The 27,999-nt window shown below is 59.4% G+C and overlaps 2 protein-coding genes across 2 annotated transcripts; both read right to left on the bottom strand.

Annotated features, from left to right (window-relative positions):
* Positions 1 to 674: 674 nt before the first annotated feature.
* On the bottom strand, positions 675 to 6,310 carry LOC122898577 (chymotrypsin-C). Its single transcript, XM_044236284.1, has 8 exons — positions 6,271 to 6,310; positions 5,070 to 5,161; positions 4,877 to 4,974; positions 4,083 to 4,208; positions 3,132 to 3,268; positions 2,216 to 2,361; positions 1,261 to 1,413; positions 675 to 737 (listed from the first exon to the last, which is right to left on the bottom strand). The coding sequence occupies exons 1-8, from the start codon at positions 6,308 to 6,310 to the stop codon at positions 723 to 725; spliced, it is 807 nt and encodes a 268-aa protein (XP_044092219.1). The 3' UTR covers positions 675 to 722.
* Positions 6,311 to 11,074: 4,764 nt separating this feature from the next.
* Positions 11,075 to 27,191, bottom strand: EFHD2 (EF-hand domain family member D2). The gene is made up of 4 exons (XM_044237218.1): positions 26,843 to 27,191; positions 14,926 to 15,073; positions 13,943 to 14,077; positions 11,075 to 12,829 (listed from the first exon to the last, which is right to left on the bottom strand). The coding sequence occupies exons 1-4, from the start codon at positions 27,148 to 27,150 to the stop codon at positions 12,698 to 12,700; spliced, it is 723 nt and encodes a 240-aa protein (XP_044093153.1). The 5' UTR covers positions 27,151 to 27,191; the 3' UTR covers positions 11,075 to 12,697.
* Positions 27,192 to 27,999: the final 808 nt, after the last annotated feature.

Here is a 27,999-nt window from a genome sequence, read left to right as displayed (position 1 = left end):
GGCCTCAGTTTCCCCACCCACCCGTCTGGTACAGTGCAAGTTTTCCAGCTCTGACCTGCTGGGATTATGGGTGGAAATCACTCTTTGCCTCAAACCTATGCCCCCTGAGGGAGGCTCTGGGGCCTCATCTACCTCACGGTGCCCTGCACAGGGCTGGCATAAGGACAGGGCTCACGAAACACTTCTTGGCTCAGAGAGCCCAGACTGACAGCGGCTATGGGGTCTGCTGCTCCAGTAGGGGCCTACTGGGGAGCCTCTTTCTCCAGGACCCAGTGTAATGGGCACCCTCCCGTGGCCATTGTTTCCAGGCTGGGGAACTGCTCTTGGGGAAACCCCATCCCCCACCTGCAGCAGATGGGGGGCGGCCTGAGGCCCCACCAGAGTCCTCTGTGGAGGAAGGATCAGGAAGGTGGTGATCTGATCAGGCGACTGTGGGTCACAGCCTGTGAGATGCTGGGGGATAAGTGTCCCGTGTGTCGTAACTCCTAGCCTCTCAGGCCACCATGGGGCTTTCTGAAATTCCCCTTCCCATAGCATCCCCCCCTCCCCGGCTTCCCTCCCAGTCTCACCAGGCTGGCAGAGGGGGGCTCTCTTTGCATCCCTGGTGTGGCAAGGGGCAGCCCCTACAGACCCGGGACCCCCCAGGGGAGGCACACATCAAGAATGCAGGCAGCTTGAGTGGGGAAGGAGGTTTATTGGGGTTGCAGGCTCCCAAGGATGAATCACTGCTGCATTTTCTGGGAGAGAAGAGAACAGAGTGAGGACATGGTGGAGGGGTGTGTGTGTGTGTGTGTGTGTGCGTGTGTCCCCTTCCGGAGAGAGCACCGCCCCGGACTATAGGAACAGGGGTCACGGCAGGCAGCCATGTCTCACCTCTGCCCAACGGGTCTGAGCCCCCTCGACACTTCAGACCACTGGGCAAACGGGGCTCAGAACACACCCTGCCCCCAAGCACGAAGGCCCGGAGCCTAGGGTGACCCTCCGTTCCCCCCACTGTCCATGCTGACCCCCTCTCCCCTGCTCGGCCCTGCTCTCATGGGGGCCACGTTACCCCTGGGGCCACGGGTGTGGTGCCTGGGATGGAGCCATAAGGATCTCCTAGGCCAGCGGATGAACCGAGGACATCCGTGTCGGTGCCCCTCGAGGCCCCCCAGCTCAGCAGCAGGGGCTTCCGGGAGGGGCGCGTGCATGCGTAAGCGCATGCGCGGGCCGGTGGGGCGGGGCGGGGGCCGGAAGAAGGGCTTGGGGACAGGCGCCCACCTCGTTAATCCAGTCGATGTAGGCGGACACGCGGGTGAAGACCGTGGGCTTCTTGAGCGTGTTGCAGCCCAGGCCGGAGCCGAAGCTGACGATGCCCCGCACCTCCCAGACACCGTTCTCAGCCTGGCAGTTCAGCGGGCCGCCCGAGTCCCCCTGTGCCAGACCGGGCGGTCATCAGCCGCGGGGCCTCCCTCCCCCCCAGGCAGGCTCGGGAGGCAGGGGCGGGCGGGTCACGGTGGCGGACACGGGCTGGCGCCCCCTGTTTTGGCCTCAGCCTGTCCATGGTGAGGGGGGCAGAGGAGATGTGGTTTGGGGGTGCCAGACTAGCTCTTAGGTTGCTGTGGGATCTTGGGACAACGATAGCCCTGTCTGGGCCTCGGTTTCCCTAGCTGTTCAGGTCACCGTGTCTAAGGCTCTGCCCAGAGAGGTCAGGCTGCCGGGAGCCCAGAGAGGTGTTAGAGACCTGAGAGATGAGGAAGGTGGGAGTGGGCAAAGGGGCTGTGTTTGGAAAAAGGACCGTTTCTGATGGTTCTGGATGTTTCTGTGTCAGACTCCCTAAGTCCTTGGCCTCCCTGGGTGGATGGAGCTGATGGCGTGAAGGAGCATGGCTTGTCAGACTCGGTCCCCACACCAGCCCTGTGCTCACTGCGCGTCTGTTTTATAGATGGGAAAAGCGAGGTGCAGAGAGGGTCAGCGGCCCGTGCAAGATGGCGCGGCCGTGCGCGGTGGGGCTGGGATTCCAGCTCCGACACTCGTGCTCCTTGCTTACTTCCGCCCTTGCCACAGTGCTGAGGCGTGGGGGTGACAAGTTGCCCCTAAGCCTCCTGGGCCCAAGCAGGGGAATGGCTCGCGCGTGTGGGTCACCCACTCCCACCCTCCTTTGCCCTCCTCGCTGCCCCCTTCGGCTCGGCCACCTGGAGGAGGGAGGGACGGGACGCAGGGCCCAGACACTCACGTTACAAGCCGAGATGACGCCGTCGCCCCCCGCACACACCATCGTGTCCTTCACCATGCTGCCCCACCAGTCCCTCTGGGTGCACGTGGCGTGATCTACCACGGGCTGCAGGCCCTGCTGCAGCTCGTCGGCAATGGGGCCGTTGGCTGGGGGAGAGGACAGAGAGGGGTTCCCGGGTCAGCCAGGCAGGGCTAAGCCTTCAGGAAACAGAGGGCTGCCCGGGGCTGGGGCAGGACCCGGTGAGCTCTGGCTAGGCTGTGTGGGACCCACATGTGGGCCCCTGGTTGAGAGGCATGACTCTGAGCCTATGGTCCTAAAGTGTGGGTCAGGACCCCTCTTAGGGTGGGACGGGGGAGCCCACCGGAGGCAGAACCGATCTGTAGAAAGCCCTCGAGGAGTATCTTTAATTTTGATTCTGCGGTTTCTCTCGTCCGTCATTTCCTTACAGGTCTCTGCCTTCACGTCACATCGGTAGGTCCTTCCCATTCCAAGATTTTCCAAGTATTGACCCGCATTTTCATCGAAGTCTCCCATACTTCCACTTACTTGCATGCAACCTTTTAACTTAGACATACGGTTTACCATAAGCTCTACTCCCCTACCCGCAATGGCTCATTTAGGTTATTTTGCAGTCTCTTAGATGGCACTAAGTACGCATCAAGCACTATTCTAAGCACCTGACCAGTTCTAATGTGTTTATCCTCACAACAGTCCTTCTATGTGCTTGTTAGGGCATCTTCCCCGCGCTGCATGCTTAATAAATATTAGCTGTTATTATTACAAAGTTAAAAATGGTGAGAAGTTGTTTAGACAGGAAAAGTGGTGGGCGAATGTGGGTGGCATGCTTATTGCGGGAGCCGCTTCCTCCAGGAAGGCTCTCATGATACGCCGGGGAGGGAGGAGGGACTGTACTCACTCCAGAGGCGGCCCCAGCCAGTGACGTAGCAGGGGTAGTCTTGAGGCAGCAAGGAGCCCGCCTCTGGCAGGCAGGCCACCTGGATGGTGTCGCTCAGCTGCACGGGCTCCGCCAGCTTGATGAGAGCAATGTCGTTGCTGGAAGCCAAAGTGGAGGTGGTGAATGTGTCGGAAGGTCTAGGCTGCACAAGTCAATGCTAAGCCGCCCGGACTGTTCTGGGAGTCAAGCCTAGGGTGACCAGGAGTCCTCCGTGCATATCCTAGACCAGCAGCTCCTTACGGACAAACGATCGGCCTTCTAATGCCGTGGCCCTCCCCTCTGCCTCCTGTGACTTTGGGTCCTTTGAGGCTTTACAGCGGGGAGGTCGGGGCTTTTGGAGACACTGAAGGCTAGGTATCAACTAGAAACTAAAGCCAATTGGAAATGATTAAAGAGGGGCCCTGGCAGATGCAATTTTTAATATTTTCATGTAAACAGAATGAAAGCTGGCGACCCTAGACAGACCAGTTTGATTCCCCGTTCTGCCACGCACCGGGCTGTGTGGCCTGGGGCATGTATCTTACTTGGCCTCTCTGGGTCTTAGGTCCTTGTCTAGGGGTGTCATGAGGATTAAATAAGTCACGGCATATGAAGTGCTTATTGCCCTGTGGGTATACAGTAGGCACTCCATAAAGGTGAGTCCTGGCTTAGAGACTTCAGGCCAGACACTGTGGGGGCTTCAGGGTTTTATTCCCTGTGTCCCTTCTGGGAACCGTTGGCCATTGATGGAGATGGAAAAGGAGTCCGTCTCTACCTGGCCTTTTCCCATTTTGTGTAAAGGGGTCATCTGCTGGCTGTTCAGGGTGGGGATGGGGTCCAGGCCCAGGGTGGGGGCAGGCTCGGCAGCTCCATGTCAGGGACCCCTCCTTCCTGTGTGCTTCCCCCAGGGGCAGGGGCACGGTCGGCACTCACCGCACCAGGAAGGAGTTCCACTTCTCGTGGACAACGATGGATTCCACATTCGCAAACACGGAGCCTTCCTCATCCTCCACCACCAGGTTGTTCTTCCCCAGGGCCACGCGGTAGGTCAGGGTGTTGCTGAGCAGAGGCAGGGGGCTGGGTCAGCGTGGCTTCCTGCCCTCGCCAGCCAGTGGGGGAGGGAGGGAACTCAGGGCTTTGGTGACCCAGCCCTGTGGCCACCGTGGGAATCATTTGTAGCGGGTGGGGGAGAAGGGAGCGTCTCTCTGCTTTAACCCTTTCCAGGGCTCAGGGTAAAGACCCTGCTCTTGGAGTCAAGTCTATCTTGATTCCTAGGTGGGTGGTCTTGGGCCTTTTGGTCTTTGCACTGGTTGTTCCCTCTGCCGGGGACACCCGTCCCTTACTTCCCTCGGGTCTTTGCTCAAATACCCCCTTTTCAGAGACATTTTTCCCTGGGCACTTCATTTAAAATAGGACCCCTTAGGCTTTTTATCCCGCCTTATTTTTCTTCCCTGCCACTTGATATGTTATATATTTACTTCTTCAATGGCCTGTTGTTCTTTTGCCGGAATGTGAGCTCCCTGAGAGCACAGCCTTGGTCCTCACTGCCGTGTTCCCTGGCACACTGGGGTCGCGCGATACATACGCGTTGAATGAACTAAGTTACTGGACGTGAGTAGCTTATTTAGCCCAGGGTCTGGAGTGTAGTCGATGCTCAGTAAAAGCAGCTTCTAGAGCTGCCCCACCCCAGGGCAACAGTGGGGCCCCAGGGCGCCAGCCCCGTTCACCTGATGCAGTGGGCAGCGGTGAGCACGTAGTTGTCGGCAATCAAGGTGCCGCCGCAGGTATGTCTCCACTCGCCGTTCTTGAGGTACTGGAGAGAGATCTGGAGCAAGGTGCGGGAGAGCCACGCATCAGGCCCGGGACCGCACCCCGCCACCCTCTCCAGCCAGCCTCCCACCCCTGCAGCGGCGTGCTTACCTGCCAGGGCCAGCTGTGGGGCCTGGCATTGTCTCCTCCCACCACTCGGGCCGATAGGTTGGGTTGGAAGGTGGGGGCCCCGCAGCTGGAGGCTGGGGGACCCAGGAGAGGAAGCACACAGGTGAGAGGGGCCCGGCATCCCCAGCAGGAAAGGGGCAGGAGGAAAGAGCACAGACTTCGGGGGTGGGGCAGACACAGGTTCAGGCTTTACTGCATGGCTTTGGGGAACCTGTCTAGCTCTCTGGGCCTCAGCTTCCCTTTCTGTGAAATGGGAAGAATGGCGTCAACCTGGTGAGTTTATCCTGAGGACTAAAATTAGATGATGCATAGGAAGAGTCTCGTGTTTAACACATCGAAGGAAGTACAAAAGCAGGGGTGGGTGTGTGCCCACAGGTCTGGCTGCATCCTTCACCCTTTGGTGGTCCCTTTTTAGGGACCTGTGGTCCCTTTTTAGACCTCAGCGTAATGGGGGTGTGAGAGCACTGAATCCTGGGGTCCAGACTGTCCTAGCTGTGCCACTGTGTGCAGCGGTCAAGAACAAGTGCTCTGCATGAAGACAGACCCAGAGTCAAACTCCGGCTCTGCCACTAACCAGTCACGTGATCTTAGGCAAGATACGGAGCCTCCCGCCTATCTGTGAAATGGAGATATTGATAGGCCCTGCCTCTCAAGGATCATACCAGCTCCAGCATGTAAAGGGCTTAACACTGTGCCTGGCACATAGTAACCATGAAACAAACAGGTGCTGCTATTACTATTCATGATTGTTGTTGTTGGCCGGAAGGACTCTTTGTCAAGTGCTCTCATTTGTCATAAGAGCCAGTGGGGTTTAGAGAGGTCACGGGGCTAGTCGAGGGCCCGCTGAGAGTAAGTGATGGTCAAGCCAAGTACCCCGATTCCTATCTGGGAGAAGGCCCCCAAAATGCATGAGCACAAGCATCAGTCCCCGAGGCAGAGATCCTGACACCAGGAAAGCCGAGCCGTTACAGTCCCTGCCGCCGGGGACCGAGGCCGGCCACTTACTGTGTCCCCAGGCCACATCCTCAGCCCTGTTCTACAGATACGGAAGCAGAATTGCCCAGCAAGCGTCTTATCTGACATGCTTGTCTGGTCACCCCAAAACTCCTTTCCTAGGCCCCCTGCTCCCCTCCTTGTCCCTGGGAGACAGCAGGCTGCAGCCAGTGCCCAACCCAGAGCTTACCGTAGGCCAGGAGCGCGGCGAGGACAGTGACACCCAGCATGCTGCTAGCGGGACTGGCTGAGGAGCAAGTGGCTGTTGAGACGGGTTGGAACACACTTATAGGCGGGGATGGGGGTGGGCGCACCTGCTCAAGGCTGAGCCGCCCCTTGGAAAGCAACCTGTTCGGACAAGGCCTTTTCCCTGACCTTGGGTGGTTACTGTTTAATTTGGGCAGGAGCTGGGGTTGGCTCAGTGGTGTGGATTCTCCAATCCCCTGAGACCGCAAATTCTGAGGCTTTCAGGTTTGGGGGACCCCCCCCATCTCTCTGCCTGGAGCTTGTACTTCTCCTCTCTCCCTAACTCATTCTCTTTAGTTATCATCTATTAGGCATTGGGCTTGGTACTCCTTGAAGTCACTCAATTGTCCCAACAACACGAAAGTCACGTTTTTTGTCCGCTCAAGAGAGAGGACGAAGCAGAGACTCAGAGGGTCAGCACTGCCCAGGGTCGCACCGCGGGGCGGCACCAGAGCCGAGGGCTGAAGTAAGGACTTCTGACACCGGGCTGGGGTTTATCCTGTGGTGAGACGCTGTTTCCTTCTCTCTCTTCCTCTCTTTTTTCTCCCTCATTCGACTAATAGTATCCGGTCCTGGGGTGTCGCCTGCCTTCCTGCCCTGGATGGAGCCTGAGGTCCAGGCAGCCCCTGAAAGGCGCCCAGTTGGCCAAATTCCTCCCCAGAGTCAGCCCTGTTAGAGTCTCCCCTCCCTTCGCTTTCTATTCACTGATGCTCCTTGGAAGTCATTTTGTGAACGGAGCCCGCAGCTCACCTTAGGAATTATTTTCTAATAAAGCAATTCAGAAAACTACGCTCTGCTGTTAGCAGTGGGTGTCCAGGGGTAGGGGAGGATTCTAACTTAGGTACCTTGCACAGCTCGGATTCTTTAAAAAAAAAAAACAAAAAACCCAAAACCAAGCATGCATTACTTTGGTAATATAAAAATCAAGACCATTTTAATCAAAAGAGACATGAAGACAGGGAGTGTAAGGGTCTGGATAACGGGGTCTGATCTGCTGTGACGATCTCAGGCCCCAGGCCTGGGTTGTTGGTATCTCACACTGTGAGGAGCTTTCTGTTGCATTCGGGAGCCCGGTCCTGACAGCGGGGTCTGTGGCTCCTGCCCGCCCATCTCAGACCCAGAGCACATGGTGGGCAGGCTCTGGAAAGGGTCCGCCTGGCCTGCAGACGGATGTCAGACACAGAGATGGGGACCGAGCCTTGTGGCAGATTTGGGGGTGAAAGGGCTCGGGCAGCTGGAGAGAAGCCTCCTGGTTTCTGGCTCACTTAGGGACCTGGATCTTGGGCAGGATCTTTGGGCCTCAGTTTCTCTCTCTCGCTCTCTCTTTAAAACTATTTAACTTATTTGTGAGAGAGAGAGAGAGAGAGCGCCCAAGCAGGGGGAGCGGCAGAGAGAGTGAGAGAAGCAGGCTCCCCCCTGAACAGGGAGCCCGACGCGGGGCCCCAACCCAGGACCCTGGGGTCATAACCTGAGCCAAAGGCAGACGCTTAACCAACTGAGCCACCCAGGCGCCCCTGGGCCTCAGTTTCTCTTGAACAACCTGGGGAAATGATGAACCGGTCTTCCACGTGTGGGACTTGGCTGGTTTCCGCTCGGAGACACAGCAGTCTCTTGTCATCTCAGTCACGTGTGTGCGCCTGTAGTTTCACAAACACCCAGGGACAGGCAGACAGACAGACAGACACGCACACACACCTGCCCCACCGTCCTTGCAGACGTGCACACTCCGGGGTCGTACATAGGGAGCACTCACACCCACAGACGTGTTCAGAGCCACGTGCCCCACGTTCAAACACGTGCCCAGACGTAGAAACAGCCGCAAACGCCCAGGCGCACGAGGAGGGAGGTACCAGACAAAGAGTCGTTGATTTTTTTCTTTTGGGGAATTTTCCCAGAGAAACTGACCCTGTTTTGGGAGAGAGGGAAGCTGCTGGCAGCTCTGAAGGCATAGGCAACACCAGCTCTAGGGGTGCTTCCTTGTTTTGAGGGCTTCACCCGATGGGCCTTGACATGAGGCAGTAAAGGCCGTAACAGCAGTGGCCCTTGGAGAAAACCTGGGTCTCCTTAATCTGCCTCACAGGCTGAAGATGGGAGGTTGCGTGCTTTGCCAACTGTTGGGAGAGGAAAACCTGTCTGTTCTGGCTGTGTGACCTTGTGTTAGTGACCCAACCTCTCTGTGCTCTCATCGATAAAAGGAGGGGAGTGCCTGGCATGCAGCAAACTCTACATGAGTGTTGGCTGCTGTTCCTGCTGTTGTCTGGTTCTTACGAGAAGGCCTGAGTCTGGGCATCACTGGGCCCTGTGCCCTTCCTGGGCCCCTTCCTCTGTCAAAAATATTTATAAAGCACGTTTTCTGACTGCATAGGTATAAAGGCTTATGTAATCCAAGCTGATATAATATAATAGAAGCCCTGATTGTATTCGTTCTTTTCCTGATGATTTCGTAAGAACCCACAAGATTTTCTTGGGGCCTAAGGGTGTTGTGGCCCCAGCTCTGCGGCCACAGTGTGGATGGGTCAGCCAGTCCTGGCTGTACCCCCTCCTTATGCCAGGTTATGTGCGACTAAGTACCGGAGTGAGGCTTTGAGGGATGTTCTGTAGCTCACCGGAAACTTCTCTGGGCATTGGAGGTGCTTCAAGCTGCGCCTTGGGATAGCCAGGGAGAAACCCGTGTTCTCACCGAGAGCAGTGGGCAGTGGTGGTGGTTGGCGCCAGTCCCTGCTGACCTGGCCCTGATGCAGGGCGCCCTGGTCTGGGGATGCCATGACTCCAGTGGTCCAAGCTGCCTAAGTTACGGTGCCGACGAGTGGGTGGCTGACCTGATTCCCTGGCTGTGGTAGGTCACCAAAGCGAGAGAGGCCGCCATGGGTGGGGGGCGGGGGGCTGTGGGGAGCCCCGTTGGGTGGATGTCCTGGATTAACTTGTTTAAAGACTTGACTATTTTGTTTACCCAGTCTATGAGGTGCTGAACTACCATGTACCCAGAAACCATCCACCTGTCCATCCGTCCGTCCGTCCATCCATCCATCCATCCATCCATCCCTTCCTCATCTCGCATTGGCAGGGACCATGTGCCCAGGCTGGAGCCGCAGAGGTGAGACCCTGCTCAGCACCCCTGGAGCCCCCTGCTGGGCCCGGCAGCGAGGGTTCTGGGCCAAGGCCTGGGACTCAGTGGGGTGCAGATTGAGAAAGGATTACTTTTCACTTCTCGACAGATTCCACGTCCACAATGAACTAGAGGATTTGAGGGTGTGAGAAGGCTGGAATCCCCATTCTCATCCCCTGGAACTCGGTGCTTTTCCAGGACCCGGACCGGGGCCTCCCAGGGCCTGGGCTGCACAGTCTCCCAGACACTCAGAGCCAGAATGTCCTGGAAAAATAATCAAAGGTGACTTGGCAGAGGCTGAGCTGCTGGGGGTGGGGGTGGGGTCCTTAGGAGAAGCAGTGCCAAGGGTGGTGAGAGCCTGAGAAACAGGGCAGGTGCCGCTGATGGGTGCCATGGTTTCTAGCGGCTGGGACAGGACTCTTAGGTGGCAGCTGTTTCTTGGGTGAGAGCCACTAAGGGGCCAGCAGGGGTGACGGGGAGGGGCTGGCACTGCTTCTCCTTAGGACCAGATGGAAGTGTTGGGGGTTCACAGGAGGTCTGGGGGCTCACTGGGGGTTTCAGTGTTTTGCAGTGGGGTCCCAGAGGATGGGTCCTGGGAGGGGATCAAGGAACTATATACTTTCCCACCCCTGGGGCCTGAGTCACTCGCGCCTTTCCATTCCGCAGCCTGATGCCTCTGCTGGAGTGGGGATCTCGTGCAGGCCGAGGCTGAGGGCCCCCTCCCAGCTGAGACCTGTGGGTGTGGTGGAGGGTCCTGGCGTGGGACAGCTGTCTCTCACAGCTCTCACATAGGATGGTGTCTCTCACGTCCGGAGGGATTGAGGCCCACATCCAGAATGGGGACAGCTGGAAGGCGGGGCTGGAGAGCTTGGATTTTAGTCCTTCCCCGCGTCCTCTATCCCTTTGTTCTAAGACCCTCTGAGCTCCGATGTCAGGGTTTCTGATGTTCTTCCCTTGGGGAAGGTGTACCGAACGAAGTAAGGAAGGTGCTTAACCGAGCATGCTGTGTTAATGATGGTGACGTCTTAGGGATTGGGCAGCACACGGGGTGGCATTTCCCAGGAAACACCCTCCCAGGACAGGGAGCTGTGCTCCCGTCGCCTGGCAGATGAGGGAGCCAGTGGTGGCTGCAGTACCACGCATGTCCACCTGGGGGCAGCGATGCCCAGCCTAATCCCACAGTCCCCCGCACCAAAACCCAGGTTGCACCCTGAACCTGCAAACTGCAGGGCTGGGAAGACCCTAGAGACCCTCCTCTGAACTTGCCTGGGGGGTGACTGGATGGGGAAGGGGATGGGCTGTGGGGTAAGGGCCTGGGTCTGTATCCAGTTCCCCACCTGGCCCCGTCTCCCCACAGTGCATGTGCCATGTGCCCCTCTGGGAAACAAAACAGCACCCCCTTATGCGCTGGTCCTGAGGGTTACTGGGTAAGTATATGTAAAGCACTAAGGGCAGCCCCTGGTGATAGGGCATGGGCATCCCGCTCAACCTCCCCTGTTAGGAACCCCCGGGGTGTCTGGCAGGAGGGGGGAGCCACCTGAGCAAGTACTGCCCCAGCACCGGGTGACCGCGTCCCCTGCCTCCCTCTCCCCGCCCCTCCCCTCCTCCACCAACCAACAAGAACCACACATACATAAGAATATAGACTTTTATCTTATTTTAGTTAAAAAAAATAATTGTACCACCAAATGAAGAAGTAGCTTTCTTTGGGGGAAGGTGAGAAGGGAGGGGGGGAAAAAGCAAGAAGCCAAAGAAAAAGAACTTTTTATATTCATCTGTATAAACATATCCGCTAAGGCAAACGCAATCTGGGGCCAAGGCTGCCGCACTGGGGTCAGTACCTCCTAATTTCTGCAGATTCTAAGGCCAAAAAAATAAAACCTCTGCAAATCCAACAGGAGTTTTGTGGACTCTTGGGGCATTTTACTAAAATAAAGAGTTATCAAGTCTAAAAAGCAGTGACGTCACGACACACACGGAAAGTTGCATAACTGGCCTCGACGGCCATTCACTTGTTTGGCTGAGTGACGGGCACAGTTTCACGACACGGCAGCGGACACAGACGCGCGCACACGGACACGCACGCACGGAAGTGAGCACACTGGGAGCTGCGTGGGACTGGGCCGGTGGCGCAGGCATGGCCACCGCCCGTCTTCACATGGGCACAGGGAGGGCTGGGGTCCCCATGCTTCCTCGGCTGGGGGGGGTGTGTGTGACGGGACGGGTCCCGTCGCTGGTGACAAGGCGGTGCCCATCACTTGGGGGAAGGATGGCTTGAAGGGGCCCAGCAAGGCCCCCGCTCCCCACCGCCTGGTCCGTGCAAACCACTTAAAGCACTTCTTGGATGCGTCCTGGAGACTGGAACCAGGCGCTGGTTTCCTTCCCATGAAGGGGCCAATCCCTCCTCCTCACTCTGCTCTCTCCAGAGCCCCTGGGACCCCCGGGTGCTTCCAGGGAGACTGGGGAGTGACCTTTCTGCCCCCGGAGCCTTCCCTGCCCATGATCCATGGCACGGCCGGCAGAGTGTGGGCCCGTGAGGTAGATGGGCACAGCTGCCCCTCACCCTTGCCTGGCCGGGTCCCAGAGTGCCAGGTTCTCCATGTGAGCATGGGGGACCGGGACCTGGGTCCCTCTGCCAATACAGAAGCCCCCCCTCTCCAACCCCGCCCCCAGCAAAGAGAGGAGGCAGGGCTGGAGGGAAAGTCATCGGGGATGGGGAGCCCCAGTGCCTTTGCTTAGCCCCTTCCGTCCCGCTCTCCTACAGAGCTGGCGCCTGCCACCTTCTTGCTGTCCGTCCTCCCCCAGTCTTGGAAGCTGCTTGAGGGCCCCAGGGGCTGCGTGGCCTGCAGGTTAAGGGCAGGCCACTGGGCGGGGAGGACGAGAGCGCACGGAGGGAGGCATGGAGGGCAGGCACCCGGAGCAGGGAGGCCCTCAGGGCCAGGAGCTGGGCTCAGAGCAGCTGCAGCGCTGGTGCAGGCAAGGGGGGCGGCCGGGGGTGAGAGACACGCGGGAACCTCCAGGGAGGAGGGCTGGGCCGGGCGAGGAGCCGGCACGGGTGGCCCGGCCTCAGGAAGAGTGGGAGGGAGCAGGGGGACCGGGCCACCTGGGGCACCCCTCAGCTGGCCCTTTTCACAGACTTGGTAGGTTTTCAGTAGGGTCCCTTCGGACAGAGCCCAGGATTCAGACTTGGCCTCCAGTCCGCCCGCCCCTGCTGGCTGCACCGGGCGCCGGGGCCGGGGCCAAGTGGTCAGGCCACAGCCCCTGGCTACTTGAAAGTGGACTGCAGCTCCTTGAAGGCTGCCTTCCGCTGCTTCATCTCCTCCGCCTGCTTCTTCCTCTCCTCCTGCTCCGCCTTGATCTCCTCCTCGAAGCGGCTGGACACGTTGATGGCCTGGACCTGCAGGGGAGGCGGGGGCGATGGGGGTCAGGGCGGGAGGGGCATCTGTGCCTCCACCGTGGGCTCTCGGACCCCCTCCCCCTGCAGCCCAAGACTCTTGCTACCTCTCTGAGCCTCAGTTTCCCATTCAGAGCCTGCCGCTCTGTAACTGACTCATGGATTCGATGAAGGGATTGGAAACTAGAACGGACACTTGGTAGCGGCTGCCTAGTGGGAGTCCTGGAAGCGGGGGCTTCAATGTTGCTCTTCTTCTTTATTTTAATTTTTAACTTTTATGTATTTATTGGGGGGTGGAGAGCATGAGTTGGAAGGAAGAGCAGAGGGAGAGGGAGAAGCAGACTCCCCGCTGAGCAGGGAGCAGGACACAGGGCTCGATCCCAGGACCCCGAGATCATGACCTGAGCCCAAGGCAGATGCTTAACAGACTGGGCTGCCCAGGCGCCCCTGGAAGTTGCTATTCCTATCTGCTTCCTGTCCTGGGAAGCCCAGATGCAAACAAGTCCCACTGAGGAACCCTGGGACATCCCATCAAGCCCAGAAGCCCAGAGGGAGGAGGGACGCGGCCTTCAGAAACAATGTTCTTAGTTAACATGCGGAGAAGGAGAAACCAGGAAAAGCAGGTGCTCAGAATCCAGGAGCTCTGTGTGTCCTGTCCATCAAGTGTGTGCGGCACTGGAAGGGTGCTGGGCACGTGGGTGCCTCTGGGACCCATCCTCCCTCTGGGCAAGGGCTGGCGTGGTGGGGGTCTCCGAGAGGCCCCTGAGCCCATGCCCCAGTTTCTGGGCCTGCCCTTCCATCTCTTTGGTGCCCCATTCAAGGACTAGTCCTTTGGGGGTAGTGGTTCTGTGGGCCGGGGAGAGAAAGGGGGAAGCTGGAAGGGACCCCAGCCTGGATGGAAGTGGACAGAAGCCAGGAGCTCTGCGGACCTTGCACAGTCCGGACCTCGCATCAGTGCCGCATCTCCGATCCGTGGCCCCGGCAGGGTCACCAAGGGTGAGCATGGACCCTGGGGCTAACTCCGGGTCCTGTCCTCCCCCACGGGCACCCTTGCCCTTGAGCCGGGGGGTCAGGGTGCTCCCCACCCTGGGCTCCATACAGCCTCGGGTTCCTCACCTTGGCCTCGAAGAAGCTCTTGGCGCCCTTGACGCCCTCGGTGGAGACATCGATCTCGGAGAGGCGGGCGAGCACGTGCAGCCCGCTGTCTTCCTGCAGCTCCCCAGCCGCCGCCTTGCGGAAGATCAGGAGGAACTGCGGGACGGAGAAAAGCACGTTGTCAGGGAGGGACGAGGGGCCTTGGTGTGCCCATCTGTCCAGTGGGAGGCCAGGGGACACATCTTCCGCTCTCCCAGGATCCGGGGCTACCGCTGGCCCGTGTGCCCACCCTTGGCTCCCAGGCAGGGCCCCAACTGACCTCGTGTCTTTGTTCCCACTGTTCCTCCAGCCAATTTACTGAGTCCCCAAGGTATAGGATTGTGCCCATTTTACAGACTGTGGAAGACTCGGAGACCAGGAAAAAGCCCTGCCCCGAATCTTAGCAGCAGCAAGTGACAGAAGGGGGGTCGGAACCCACGTCCTGACTCCACACCATCACGGCACACGGCCCGCATCTCCCTCCCTGGATGTGTCCTCCCCACTCCCGTTCTCCTGCCCTGCCTCCTCCAGGCTTCTGGCGAGCTTGCCCAGGGAGGCCACCACTGTCTTTCACCCAAGGCTGCCTGGGGTCCAGTACCATTGTTTGCTGGCTGTGAGCCTCCATTTCCTCCTCCAAGGAACAGGCTTGCTCTCGGCTCCTGTCCCAGAGTGAGGACGGAGACCCGGAGGCCCCCAGCGCAGAGCCCAGCCCCTCCCAGATGCAGTGCCTGTCACTCCCTCCCTGTCCCCTCATCTGAACATCACAGCACCCTGTCCCTTCACTCTCCAGGCATCTCCCACTCTACACACCAGGATCCTAGCAGCACAGGGCTTTCCTCTGGATTTCCAAAAGCCCCCCAGGGCCAAGTATACAGCAGTCACTCAGTAAGTGCTGACCGTGTAAAGGAACAGATGTCCCTCCTCCTTCGAGGAGCCTCAGAGTCCCCCGCGGGAAGCAGACTCACCTCCCGGAAGCTGAGCTTGCTGTCCAAGTCCTCATCCACCTCCTTGATCATGTTTTTCAGGCCCAGGTGGGTCTGCGGGGCTCCGAGCTTCTCCATCATCAGCTTCAGCTCCATCAGGTCAATGAAGCCGTCCCGGCCAGCGTCGTACCTGGAGGAGCCAAGGCAGAGGCTGAGGACCTCCTGTCTCCTCACAGCTCACCGGTCAGAGCACCACGGGGGGGACTGCGAGACGTGGGTCGCCCTATTGAAGCTGGAAGGGACCCTGGTCCAGGTGAGGTCCTGAGGTGTGACTGCTGCTTGGTTACCTCTGGTAACGAGGAGCTCCCCACATGGTCTGTGGCCTCTGACACGTTGAACAGTGCTAACTTTTGGAGCAGTGTGATGCGTAAGGAAGCTGAAGCCACAGCCTGCCTGGGCTGGATGGGATGGGAACCAGCGGGGACAAAGAATTCATGACACCATGCGGGTACAGGTTGTTGGGGGGGTGGGGCAGCCGATGACTCTGATGTTATCTCCACGGCCAGCCTCGCATCCCTACCTGCCCTGCGTCTCCCCGACTCCTTCTGCCACCCAGGAGGGAGTGTCACAGGGCAGGGCCTCAGGAGGGAGGCCCACTTCTGGTTTGCTGGGAGGTGGCCTGGGGTGAATTCACGGAACAGTGTTACAGGGCGTGCCTGCTGTGGGGCGGGGTGGGGGGGCGCGGGGAGGGCGATATGGCTCTGTGGCTGGAAAGGGCTGGAACGGTGATTTAGGTGATAAAAATGTGACTGCACATTGCGGGTCTCTTTTCTACCACCAACTGCCCAGCAGACATGGGGGTGTGGGGTAGGGGGGGTGTGTGTGTGTATGTGTGTGTGTGTGTGTGTGTGCTGTCGTCTAAATGTCCCTCTCGCTGGCCTCTTTGTGGTCAGAGCTTGGGTCAGAGATGGCCTCGGGGCCTGGTCCCCGCTAGGGAGGTGCTGCTGGTGTAGACCACGTCCCATCAGGCCGGATGTGAGCCCTCTTATCAGGCTAACCACCTGCGCAGACTGTCTCCAGCAGGGGAGGCAGGGGGTGGGAATCGCCCTCTCAGGGCTAAAATGGGCTTTCTGAGCCTGGAGAGGCCTGCGTAGCCCCAGGCCTCAAGCCGCCTGGATGAGTGTTGGTGACAACAGAGTGACACAGAGGGGCTGAGCTGCAGAAACCCCTACTGCAGTCTTGGCGCTCCTGTGTAAACACACACCTCGTCTCTGTGCCTTCCTCCGGGCTCCCCAGCTCCCTTCCCCCATCCCAAGCTCTATATAAGCCTCGCACGACCTTGAACAACAAACAGAAACCATTTTTTTGAAATCTGTCTTTATGCTGGGAACCTCACATCGTTTATTGTATTTAATCCCTGTAATAACCTTATATAATGGAGGCTCAGAGAGGTTAGGCGACCCGCCCAAGGTCACAGAGCAGTAAAGGAAGAGGGCAGACGCCCAGCTCCCCGGCCTGCGCATCTGCTCTGAGCCAGCCTGCTTCCAGGGGTCCTGGTGAGGCCCCAGCACAGAGCTGTCTGCCCTGAGCCGGGAGCAGTTGGCATGAGGGGTATAAATAGTTCACAGACGCGTCCGTGGTTGGGAGTGACGCAGCACGGGGAGGCTGGGGTTCTGGGAACCCTGCAGGGAACATGGTCCTGAAGCCTTTCTCCCCATGGGGCTGGGCTGGGGGGTGGGAGCAGGAGCAGATGGGCCGGAAATCCCTGTGGGCAGTGCTGTGGCTGGGCTGTGAGCCGCCGTGAGAGGGTGTGGTAGCGGGCTCTGGGCCTCGGGAGGGCCAGGCAGGCTCACGATCCCATGCTCCAGGCTCCCCTTCAAGCTGGAGAGGCCCCGTGGGGGGCACGGCAGAGGCCCCTCCTTCCACCTTTGGAGTCTGGGAAGGGGGCTGGGTGGCTGTGGGGTGACAGGCCCGGTTCTTGCTGGGGCAAGCCACGTGGGCGCTGCCCTTCAGGGAAACCCCACTGCTTTCTGGACGGACTGAAAGTCATCAATGAACAGGGCTGGAGCAGAGCACGTGGGTTCTGGGAGACCCTGCCCCTCGAGCCTCCGGACAAGGTGTGACGGGGACTCTCTCGCAGGGTCACTGCGAGGGCTGAGCGAGCTCCTGCACAGGCCGCGCTTAGCCCAGGGCCCGGCACACGGAGCGGACTCCAGCAGTGGCAGAGTGAGGTCCGGCTGCCTCCAGGAAGCTCCTACTGTGTGCCAGGCTGTTTGTTCTTTACAGCATCTGTGCGCAGCAATCCTGGGCGGATGATTTCCCCGTGTGACTGTATGTTCCCCCAGGGAACAAGGACGGTAGGGGTGAGGGCACAGGCCCGCTGGCCAGGGACCCACCCCCATCCCGCGGGTTCCCACACTCTACTGTCCCGTCCCAGCGGCCTCTCCTGAGCCCCAGCTTTATTTACTGCTCACGTGCACGGGTTTCTCCCGCAGCCGGGGGTGGCTTAGTTTCAGAGGAAGTGCACGGATCAAGTGTCCGAACTTGGACAGAGACTTTGGCTCTGTGTCTGTGGGTCTCTGGCAGCTCCCGGACCTGGCCGGGTGGCAGCTTTATCCGCGGCTTGAACCGCTGCCTGCGTCAATCAAAGGTCAATCAATTACCGGGCCTGGGCTCTCTCCCGGGCGGGCTCTGGCCCCCAGGGGGACAATGCAGGGGCTGGTCACAGCGCCAGCAGATCAATTGCCAAGGGAAGGCGACAGAGGTCAGGAAGAGGCCAGGTGCTTGGGTGGGAGCTGGGTCCCCCAAAGGAGGGACACCGCGGGGGAGAAGGGCTGTTCCACCAGGCTCTGGGGGAGCAAGCAGCTACTATGTCCCCTGGGCTCGGGGCACTGGATCAGCCAGGTCCCCAGGGGGAACATGACTGAAGAGGACCTTGAAGGTTCTGTGCCCACATCAGGTCTGTTGAGACGGACTGAGGCTCAAACCCCTAATCGGCCACTTGACTGGCTGGCTGGCTGATTCCGGTCAAGTCACCTGACCCCACACACCCCAGTGTCCCCATTTACAGCGTGGAGATCAAAGGACCCATCTCAGGACAGAGGCAAAGGTTAAAAGAGACCAGCCACGTCAGTTCCTAGCACAGAGCCCGGCCCACTTAAGGGGCACCCACGGACAATAACGCCGACGGCCATAATGATAAACAGAAGCACCATCATCACTAGCTACCTTTAGGATTGAAGATTAAATGAGATGATGAACATAAAATGCCTAGTACATAACGGGTGCTTAAAGCCTGCTAATTTCATTGTAATAGAGGCCACTGAGCACTTTCTGTGTGCCAGACATTACGTTAAGTACTTCGCACATAGAACATAAAAATGGTGCTGAGAAGAATGATAATGGTAAAAAACACCAGGGCGGGGGTGGGCGAGGTGATCTATCGCTGCCCCCAGCCTCTCCCCTTCCTCTGAGGCTCCCACTACCTCCCCCGCTAGGCGTAATTCAAAGACCCCACGACTTGGGGAGGTGGAAAGACAGCGGGACGCAGCCTTCTACTCTCTTGCTGGGCAGAGGCAGTGAGGAGCCTCAGGCCGGATTGCTCTGTCCCTCCTCTCATGGGAAGGAACTGATGGGGGGGGGGTCACCGTGCCACCAGCAGGTGGATGACTGGCAAAAGAGGAGATGCCCCTGGCTGGGGAGACCCTCTCCTCCATCAGCTCTCTCCCTGAGTTGGAGCTGAGGGTTCAGGGGCTCAGAGGGACCCGGAAAAGAGCATCCGTGCACAAGATCTGTCCTCATGGCCTGGTCTACCTGCTTCATGTTATGTGATGGAAACTGTGGCCCAGAGTAGGCAGCAAACCAGCCTGGGGTCACACAGCCGGCGGGCTGCAGGATCCCCAAAGCTGGAGACGTTCCTTCTTCCTGCCTGTCTGCTTCCTTCTTCCTCCCGGTCCCATGGAGGGTCCCGAATTCTCCAGCCTGGAGGGCTGGGGCCTGCCTGGGAGGGCCGATGGCACTGGGCAGGAATGGCAACAAAGCTCGCCGGCTGGGAGCTCAGCACTTTTCTCGGGCACTGGAGGGAGGCTGCTGCACCTGGCACTGTGCCCACATTCCTACCCTCCTCCCCCCTGAATAGTTCCCGACAGGCAGGGCTCGGCAGCTGCCGCCCCGGATGCCGGTGACAGAGGCCCTCCCATCTACCCTAGAGAGGGGAGCAGTCCGCCACCACCCAGGCAGCCTTTGCCCCCTTGGGCCCGGCAGGTCCCACCCAGTTGGCGCTCCTCCTCCCCTTGGTTCTGATAACCAGGAGTCATGGGAGTCATGGGGGCCGGGCAGTAGCCAGGCCCCTACAGCGTGCGGTATCAACACCTTATCTCGTAACAATATTACCCTCTGTGGCTACTTTTTGCTGAACACTCTGCCAAGTAGACCCAATCAGGCCTTCCCAAGAACCCTCGGGAGCAGGCCTAAACGGCCCCATAGGACAGCTGAGGAGATGGGAGGCTCAGGGAGGAAGTGACTTGGCCGAGGCCAGAGCCGACAAGGACAAAGCCGGGATCCGAACCCAGAGCTGATGAAACACACACGCTCTCAACTGCTACGCTGTGTCCTGAGGCCCGCAGACCGTGTACGAGTCTCAGGTTGGGAGGGATACTGGAGGCCACTCATTCAGCCATGCTGAAGGTCAGATTCCCAAGGCAGCTTTGCTGTATGTTTCTGGAATACCTCTAAGCACAGGAGGCTCACTGCTTCACTTAAGGCAGCCCGTGTTGGCTCTGGAACTATTAGAAGGTTGTTCCTTGGGCACGAGCCTCCCCACCCACCTGCCGTTCTGTGCAGTCTGATGGCAGAACGAGTTACTACGGCTGCTGCACAGGGGCAAGGTGGGGACATGGAGACCCCGATTCTGTCCTCGGTTTCCTATCCCAGGCCTTTGTAGCTGACCCCTCAGCCCATGGGGGTCCCCAGGGGGAGAAGCAGCTAGAGAGGGTAGTGTTTATGGATCAAGGATCCTGCCAGGCTTACCTGGCTTTGGACTGGACATTCACAGACCTGGTCCTTCCCTCCCCTGTCTCCCCCAGTGGCTCCTAGGCCTCTCTACTCTTTGTCCTATGAACTGAGAAGGCAGGTCCCTTGGGGTAGGAACGTTCTGGACAAGAGAAAAATTCTGGCCTTGTTCGCTGGTGCAGCCAGCGTTGGCCCTACCCGCCTCCCTCCGCAGGTGGCCACCCCCCTCCCCACGCTGTAACCATTGGCTGGGCGTGGTGGGCCGGGTCCCACCCCCCCAACCCCCAGACTGCCTGACTCATGTGGCGAAAGCCCAGTCGCTCGCCACTTCCTCCAGTTCTATCTGCAGATCGGACGCTGGATCTGTTGCCGTCAGCCATGGAGAGGGTGTGTGTGCATGCGGCTCACGGCTCCCCCACAACTTTGCAGTGAGTCTAAGAATCAAGTGGGGGCCCCCCGTTCCCCCAAGCTGATGGCACTCTGCTGGGGGCTTGTCTGGGCTCAGGACCTCCCCAGCTTGGATTCGACCGCACACTGAGCACCAGGCCAGGGGGCACGTCCCCAGGCCTGTGATGTTGGCAACGGGGGGTCCCGCCTGCTCTTAATAAGACCGATCGTTACAGCGGTGATGGCCAAGAACGTTCACGGAGTGTCTAGTCCAACCTAGTCGTTATTATTAAACCTCATCTTCCCCCCCTACTGCCCAGACGAAGGAACCTGCCTTACCGGAAGGAAGTGTGGGGGGACAGCTGTGGGCGGCCGGCTGCTGCTGCGGACACAAGTGTTAAAAATGCGGATTCGGGGGCGCCTGGGTGGCTCAGTGGGTTGAGCCGCTGCCTTCAGCTCAGGTCATGATCTCAGGGTCCTGGGATCGAGTCCCGCATCGGGCTCTCTGCTCAGCGGGGAGCCTGCTTCCCTCTCTCTCTCTGCCTGCCTCTCCATCTACTTGTGATTTCTGTCTACTTGTGATTTCTCTCTGTCAAATAAATAAATAAAATCTTTAAAAAAAAAAATGCGGATTCGGACCCAGTAGACCCGGGGTGGAGCTGCCTTTCTAACAAGCACCCGGCGCTGCTGCTGCCCTCTTTGGGGCCCTTGGGAGCCAGGGACTTGGAGTCAGACAGACCCAAGTTCACACGCTGTCCCTGTCATGTAAGGTCTGTGAGACCCGGGGTTCTCCTTTGCAACAAGAGGGACGGTGAGCTCACAGCATGCCGTAAAAGGAGTAAGTAAGAGAGACAGTGCCCAGGATGGGGTAGGCAGACGGGGTCTGGGCCACAGGAGGGTCCTCATGCAGCTCAGGAACCCCAAGCCTGGCTCCCCTCGAGCCGTGTCCCGCTGGCGTGGGACTCTCTCTTCTCTGCCGTCCTTGAAAAGCGGAAGGCAGCCAAGGAGAAGGCTGCGCAGCAGGCAGAGGGAGCTCAGCTGCTGATGGCAGTGGGGACTGTCCCTGCTGAGGTCTTCTGTCTCCTCCTTTCCTTCCTCCCCTGCCTAGGCCAGCCTTGCAAGACGGCCTCCCCAGAGGTGGCGGCGCCTGGTCTCTCTCAGCTGGGCCCCCTTGAAGCCAGGCCTCAGACCCAGAGGGTCCAGACCGGAGGAGAAGGCAGGAAGGTGCAAAGCCAAAGGGGAACCAAAAGTCCCCAGGCAGGGGGGCGGAGGGGAGGGGAGAGGTGACTCACAATCAGAAGGGAAGTAGAAAGAGCAGAAGGGGAGCACTGAGTTTGGGGAAATCCTGCCTCCCCAGGGGTGTGGTATCTCCCCAGAAAGCCAGGCTCCTGGCTGCTGCAGGTGGAGGAACCCAACCTCTGTGCCCTCCGAGAAGGCTTCCCCTCCTAAGGCTCTGAGAGCCCCCCTTCCCCAAGTCCCCCATCCATAAACTCTGCCCTCTCTCGGCCCCTGGAGCTCCCTGCAGGCCAACCTGCCTCTAATCCTGCCGCTTATTATAACCTTCGGACATGACTCAATCTCCTCGAGCCTCAGTTTCTTCATCTGGCCAATGGGGGTGAGGATTTACCCACCTCACTGCGCTGTTGTGGGCAACTAGACCTGGGGGTTCCAGGAAATGAGGCGAGGGCGTGGGGGCAGGGGCCGGTGGAGGAGGGTGTCTGAGCACGGGACCCTCATGAGCGCCCTGGGTCCTCACGGCGGGGATAAAGGAATGGAAGTTTCCATTTCTAGCCGCATGGGCCCATCCCCTCTACCCCCAGAGACCCCTCTATGCCACTGCTTTTCATGAGACTTTAAGCTTCCTGAGGGCGGGAACTTTCTTCTTCCCTTGATTCTCTAGAACTTGCCCACAGCAGAAACTTAGTATGTGTCGGGTGAATGATTATATGGATGGATTTTATGTTTTTCAAAAGCTTCTATGTTTTTAACAGCCCACGGGCTGGACTTGGTGGTGGACTCTTTGCCAAGGGCTGAGACTCTTGACACGGAACCCTCTGACCTTTACCAGGGAGGGTCTTCAGCCCAGGGTGAGGCCGCAAAGCTGAGCCCCCTTCCCTGGGGTCTCCCGACTGCCCGGCGGCGGCTGGGTGCTGGGGTCCCAGTCTGGAATCACCCCGGGAAGCTGTTGCTTGCTCTTTCCTTTTTCCTTGCCACCTGCCTTCCACATAATTAAGTGATAATGAATTCGTTTCCCCATTTTTGTTATTGATCAGAGCCATATATAGCTGCCAACCGGAGTGCCCATTCAGCAGGAAAAAAGGGGGTTTCTTATGCTGGGTCCCCCAACAGTTGAGCCCAAAGCATGAGGTTTTCGCCAGCCGGGCAGCTCCCTAGGGGGTAAGTGGAGGCAGCCAGGGGCTTTGGCGGAGTAGGCCGGGGGATGAGGGGACAGGAGCTTCCCAGTGCTCGCTTCGTGCTGAGTACTCAGTTAAGTACCTCACAACAGCCCTGTGAGTTGGGTGCTGTAACTCTCCCTGTTTTGGGGTGAGGAACTGAGGCCCAGAAGGTTTAAGGGCCTTGGGATTCAAACCCACAGACTCCAAAGGCCCTGCTCGTAACGACTGTGTCCTCCTGTCTTCCAAGAAGGATGCTGGGGGAGCTGCTGAGGGACAGGGTCTGGGGAGACACGGGGGAGGAGGTGCGAATGGAGAAGAAGGGAGGGCAGAGGCGTCCAGAAGGAGAAGGAAGCCTGCCTCTCTGACGCACGGGGTCATGAGATGCCGTGTCTGAGGCCTCAGCCGGCCAAGCAGGGAACTAGGGCATCTTCCTCAGATTCCCCGGCAGGTTCAGAATTACGTGGCTGCTGACCTCTTGGGCAGGTCTCGACTTACAAAACCCCACAAAGCCTCACACTGCCAGCCCAGAGCTGCCAGCCCAGAGCTGGGCCCCCTTGAGGCTCTGTGGGGTCACACCATTCCCCCTTTGGCTGGAAGGTTCTAGAGAGCCCTGAATGGATGGGCCGAGAGAGGTGGGGAGAGGAGTCAGAAGTGCTGGGGCCGCCTGAGGCCGCCTGGGGAGGGAGGGCTGAGGTTCCGGGGGGGCCAGGCCTCCAAATGCTGGGCACGAAGCCTGAGCTCTATGAGCGCCCCCTCCGCCCCCGCCAAGCCCTGCCTGATCAGTCGTACAGACAAGGGCACTCTGGTTCGGCCACTGAAAACTTCCCTGTGACCCCAAGCAAGTCACCACACCTTTCTGGGTCTCAGCTGCCTTCTCTGTAAGATGGGGAGACGGGCTGGAAGGGGCGCGTCTGGATGCCGAGGTCAGGGACGGCGGGCAGACTATCTTGCTTCCCTCAATCCCCTTGATTTTCCTTCTACCTCCCTCCTCAGGAAGGACCTGCTGACAGACACTGAATGGATGAACCAGAAGACCCTGGAAGGCAGCCTGTCATCCCCAAGGGTTCAGGACCCCTCGGAAACAAGGAGGCCATTCCTAAGTACAACCTGTTCATTTTATAGATGGGAATTAATTACTAAATAATTCAGGGGCAGAGGCAGGACTGAGGGGCAGGCTTTGTAGCTCCTGCCTTCCAAGGCAGGCCAGCTCCCAGCTCCCTAGGCCCTCCCTATCTCTTGTGCTCTGCTGGGGGGAATGGCTTCCCAGAGGGCTGGGCTCCCTCCTCCCTGCCGGAGACGGAGCCCGGAGCCCTGGGTGGAAGTCCGTCAGCAGAGCCCCGCTTGGACCCAGGAGGTGGCGGCCCCATTAGGACAGCAGAAGCAGAACAGGGTTTTGTCCTCCCAAGAGGCTGTGTGTTGGCTGTTCGCAGCCAGGGCTCGGCTGGGTTCGGCTTGGCTGGCACAGTGAAGCCTTGTTTCCTTGAATACAAAACCTGCCCCTTTCTGTCCTCGCCAGGGCCCCAGCGGGCGGCACTTCCTTCCCTAGAAGTCCTGCTCCCTGGCTCCTTCCTGCCCCCTACCCCACCCCTTCCAAGGCAGCAGCAGCTGTGGTGCCAAGAGGTGGCCCGCAGGGGTGTCCGAAGGGGTTCGGCTCCCCCCAAACTTCACCGGAGTAAACCCTGTCAAACCAACACCCCAAACAGCCTCCCTAGAAGGTGAATGTTCCCGCAAATGCAGCTTCCAGGCCATTCCTCTGGTCACACGCCCCTTCTGATCAAGCTGCGGCCCCCCAAGTCCCTACTCATTCCGGGTGCCGGTGTTCTCTCAAACAGCTCTATCGTTTTTTTTTTTTGTTGTTGTTGTTGTTTGTTTTTTGGCTGGGTGTAGCAATGCCACGGAAGCCCAGGAGAAGGAGGATTCTGGCAGAAAGACACAGGCCACTGGTGGGTCTGTGAGGTGGGAAATCAGCCGTGAACACAGAAGGGGGTGTTGAACAAGTGCGTCTTCCCACGTGGAAGCAAATGTCTGTGACGGCTTTTGGAGTCACAGACCTGAGTTCAGATCCCGGCTCCATCGTTTCCTAGCTATGTGGTCTTGGAGGGTTAAATTTAACCTCTCTGTGCCCAGACCGCCTAACTGTACAATGGTGATGATGAGAGTTCTACGTCACAGGGATGCTGGGTCGAATCCAGGAGCTCCTTAGCACCTAGGTATCATCAGTGCCTGGACTCTGTCAATCACTGATGCATCTGAACAATCTCCCCAGCATTGCCTCCCCCACTCCAGGGTGGGGTGGGGGGGAAGGGCAAACTCTACAAGGAAGTTCCAGATGGTGAAACTGTCTCTACCTAGCCCTGGGCTCTAGAAGCTTTCCATTTTCTGGGCTGGAATCCTAGAAATCCTGCTCTCCCGAGGGTGACAGTCTTCGGTGGGGAAAGAAACTTTACAACTCCCAACAAAGACCTTGGAGCCAAAGAGGGAGGCTCCTCAGGGCCCAGGGACTTCCACACAGTGGCGCAGAGGAGGGTTAAGGACTCAGTTTCCCCCCAGGCTGACCCCTGGAAAAGTATGGGGCTCCCAGCTGTCCAGGTCTGGGAAACAAAACCTTCTTCCCCTGTGTGGGGGCCGCAGGCAGAAGCAGCAGTGATAAGAAGTGGGGAAAAGCCTTTCTCAAGCTGTGGGGTTGCAAAACACCCCCTTCCGGGGCTTCCTGATTGTTGCTTGGGTACACAGCCCCATCCCGCCCTGTCCTCGTGCCTCAGCCAAGGTAGGTCAGCACCTCTCCACTCAGACCACACCCCTGCTGTTCCCCCTTCAGGGGCCAGGGGCAAGGGCATGGGCAACAAGAGGTGGGGAGGGGTACCACAGGGAAGGGGCTGTGAGCTTTAACACCCCACCCCCCAGCCTGCCCCCTACACAACCGTGGTTGTGAAGAGTTTGGTTGTCCATCGCAGTCACAACTTGGTGGACTCAGGGATGGACCCGAAGGGGACCATTTAGTCCCCATCACAGAGATTTTAAAGGTTTTTTGCAAGGGTGGGTGGGGAGGGCTGAGCCACAGGCCTGGGGGTGTCTGTCCAACCTGCTAAGACACAGTATATGGAATTGCACAGAGGAAAAGGTAGGGGTGAGAGCAACCAGGCAAATCAGATAGGGAGGTGTGGGGTGTCGGAATCCCGTGTGGAAGGAAAGGGGGCACATGGTGGGGGTCGGCAGTGACTGCAAATCTACTGGCGGGGGTGGGGGGGAGGTTAGGGCAAGAGGAGGGAGGAACAGTGTGTGGAGGGAGGAGGGGACTCAGCCCTGAAGGGGCGATGGGTGGTATATACCTGCAAGGGGGGGGGCAGGGATAGAGGGATCTCTCCCTAAGGAGACCACCTGAGGGTCAAGGATTGGGGACCCGGCTAGCAGAGTGGGTAGGGGTAGGGGTGGCAGGGTCTGGAGGGTCTTTGACCACAGTTTGCTAGTAGATGCTGAATAACTGAAGGGGAAGAGGGGGGGTCTTTGCCCAGAACCTATGTTGAGGGGAATGCGAGATAAGCAGAGGAAATGAAAGGACCCTAATAAAAAGAATGGGTACAGCATAGGGTACAGGGAATGGTAACCTTTGTTGAGGCGCTGGGGGTGTGTGTGTGGATGTTTATGACCAGGGTGTTTGGGTGGGGGTGGGGAATTCGAGTAGCTAGGGAGAGGGAAAGGGAGGCCCCGGGGTCCTCAAATCTCAGGGTGCGTGGGTGTCTGGTGGGTGGTGGGGGAAGCTTCACTAACACAGGGATCCGAGGCCAGAGCCCCGGAATCTTCAGACTCATGTGTATGGTGGTAGTGGGGGCTCGAGGGGCCTCTGGGTTACCTGGAGGGGCCGCGCGGTCCTCCACACCGAGAGTGCGCGCGTACGGTGTACGGGGCGGGGGGGCCGTCACCGTGAGGTGGGGTCGCGTGTCAGGGGCTCGGGGTTGCCAGACTCACACGCGTGGTGGGGAGGAGGTCCTCAAGCCTCGTGATTAAATGAAAGGGGCCGCGGGGTCGCCCCCCCTTGGTGTGTGGGGGTTCAGGGGCGCACGGCTGGCGGCAGGGGTCCCGGGCGGCGCGGGGTTGGGAGGTTCGGGGGTTCGGGGCCCGAGGCCGGCGCGCGGGTGGGTGGGGGGCCGGGTCGGGCGGGCACTCACTGCTTGAACATCTTCTCCATGTCCTTGATCTGCTTCCTGGAGAACTCCTTGAACTCGGTGTAGGGGTTGAAGACGCGGCGGCTGGGCGACTGGGGCTCGCCGATGCCCTGGTTGAGGTCGGCGCGCCGCAGCAGCTTGGCGCTCAGCTCGCAGTCCGCGCTGCCCAGCGCCTCGGCCGCCTCGTCGGGCGCCCCGGCCGCCGCCGCCGCCGCCCCGTTCAGCCCGGGCTGCTCCGGGGCCTCGGCGCCGCCCTCGTCCTCCATCTGCAGTCGCCGGTTCAGCTTGCTGGCCAGCTCGTCCGTGGCCATGGTGGCCCGCGCGGCGCTCGCCTGGGCTCGGCCCCTGCTCGCCGCGCGCCCGCACCGCCCGCCTCTGGCCGCGCTCTTCCTCTTCCTGACACTCCCCGGCGCCAGGCACCGCCCCCGGGGGTGAGGCTTAGGCCCGGCGCGGAGCCCGCCCACTGCCCGTCCCCGCCCCCGCGCCCGTGCGGGTGCCCGCCCCGCGCGGCCGGGGAGCCCTGGGGTTCCGCCGCTGGGGCTCTAGGGCGCGGGTGGGAGGCGCCCACCACGCCGCCATCCCCCGGCGTAGGGCTGGGGGGCCCGTTAAAAATCCAACCCCTCCTCCGTGCTCGCCGTGGCCGCTGAGCGGCAGAGGTCGGGCTAGGGGCCGGGGACCCGGGCGGGAAGCAAGGGGATCCATCCCTTCAGTTTGGGTGTGGGTCAGGGCATCCGAGGGACGCCGCCTCCAACCTCTTCTCTGGAATCCCCACGCCGAGGAGTCGTAATCCTGAGTCTGTGACAACCTGTCGGTTGCCATGGAGACGACTCGATGTTCACCACCGGCCTTCTCAATGAGGGTTGCAGGGGTATGAAGGTGGATCCGGTGAGCGGCACCCGCCCCCCTCCCCCCGTTTAGATCTTACTGCGGCTGAAGCCGCAGCAGCTTTTGGAAAGGGCTGGACCTGCGGTTGCGAGGGAGATGGGGCGGGGCCTCAGCTCTGAACGATCTCGGTTCGGATACGGGGCGAGCTGAAGTGGGGAAGGGGCTTGTCCTCACCCCTGGGCCAGCGCATCCTATGAATGACTTGGCAGAATAGCTGCTGGGCCACGGCTGTCCCCTGAGACTCTGCCTTAGGGGAACTGGCAGGGAGCTTTGAT

Source organism: Neovison vison, chromosome 2, assembly GCF_020171115.1.
Source record: "Neovison vison isolate M4711 chromosome 2, ASM_NN_V1, whole genome shotgun sequence".
In the NCBI taxonomy this organism is placed as follows: Eukaryota; Metazoa; Chordata; class Mammalia; order Carnivora; family Mustelidae; genus Neogale; species Neogale vison.
Note: the sequence above shows the minus strand (reverse complement) of the source record. Positions and strands in the feature narration are given on the sequence as shown.

Coding starts and splice junctions, on each gene's coding strand:
- LOC122898577 (XM_044236284.1), bottom strand. CDS start 6,310: ATGCTGGGTGTCACTGTCCTCGCCGCGCTCCTGGCCTACG. Junction 3,269..4,082: donor TGGAACTCCTTCCTGGTGCG/GTGAGTGCCGAC, acceptor TTTGGCTTCCAG/CAACGACATTGCTCTCATCA. Junction 2,362..3,131: donor TGGCTGGGGCCGCCTCTGGA/GTGAGTACAGTC, acceptor CCTCTCCCCCAG/CCAACGGCCCCATTGCCGAC.
- EFHD2 (XM_044237218.1), bottom strand. CDS start 27,150: ATGGCCACGGACGAGCTGGCCAGCAAGCTGAACCGGCGACTGCAGATG. Junction 15,074..26,842: donor ATGGAGAAGATGTTCAAGCA/GTGAGTGCCCGC, acceptor TGGCTCCTCCAG/GTACGACGCTGGCCGGGACG. Junction 14,078..14,925: donor GCAAGCTCAGCTTCCGGGAG/GTGAGTCTGCTT, acceptor TCCGTCCCGCAG/TTCCTCCTGATCTTCCGCAA.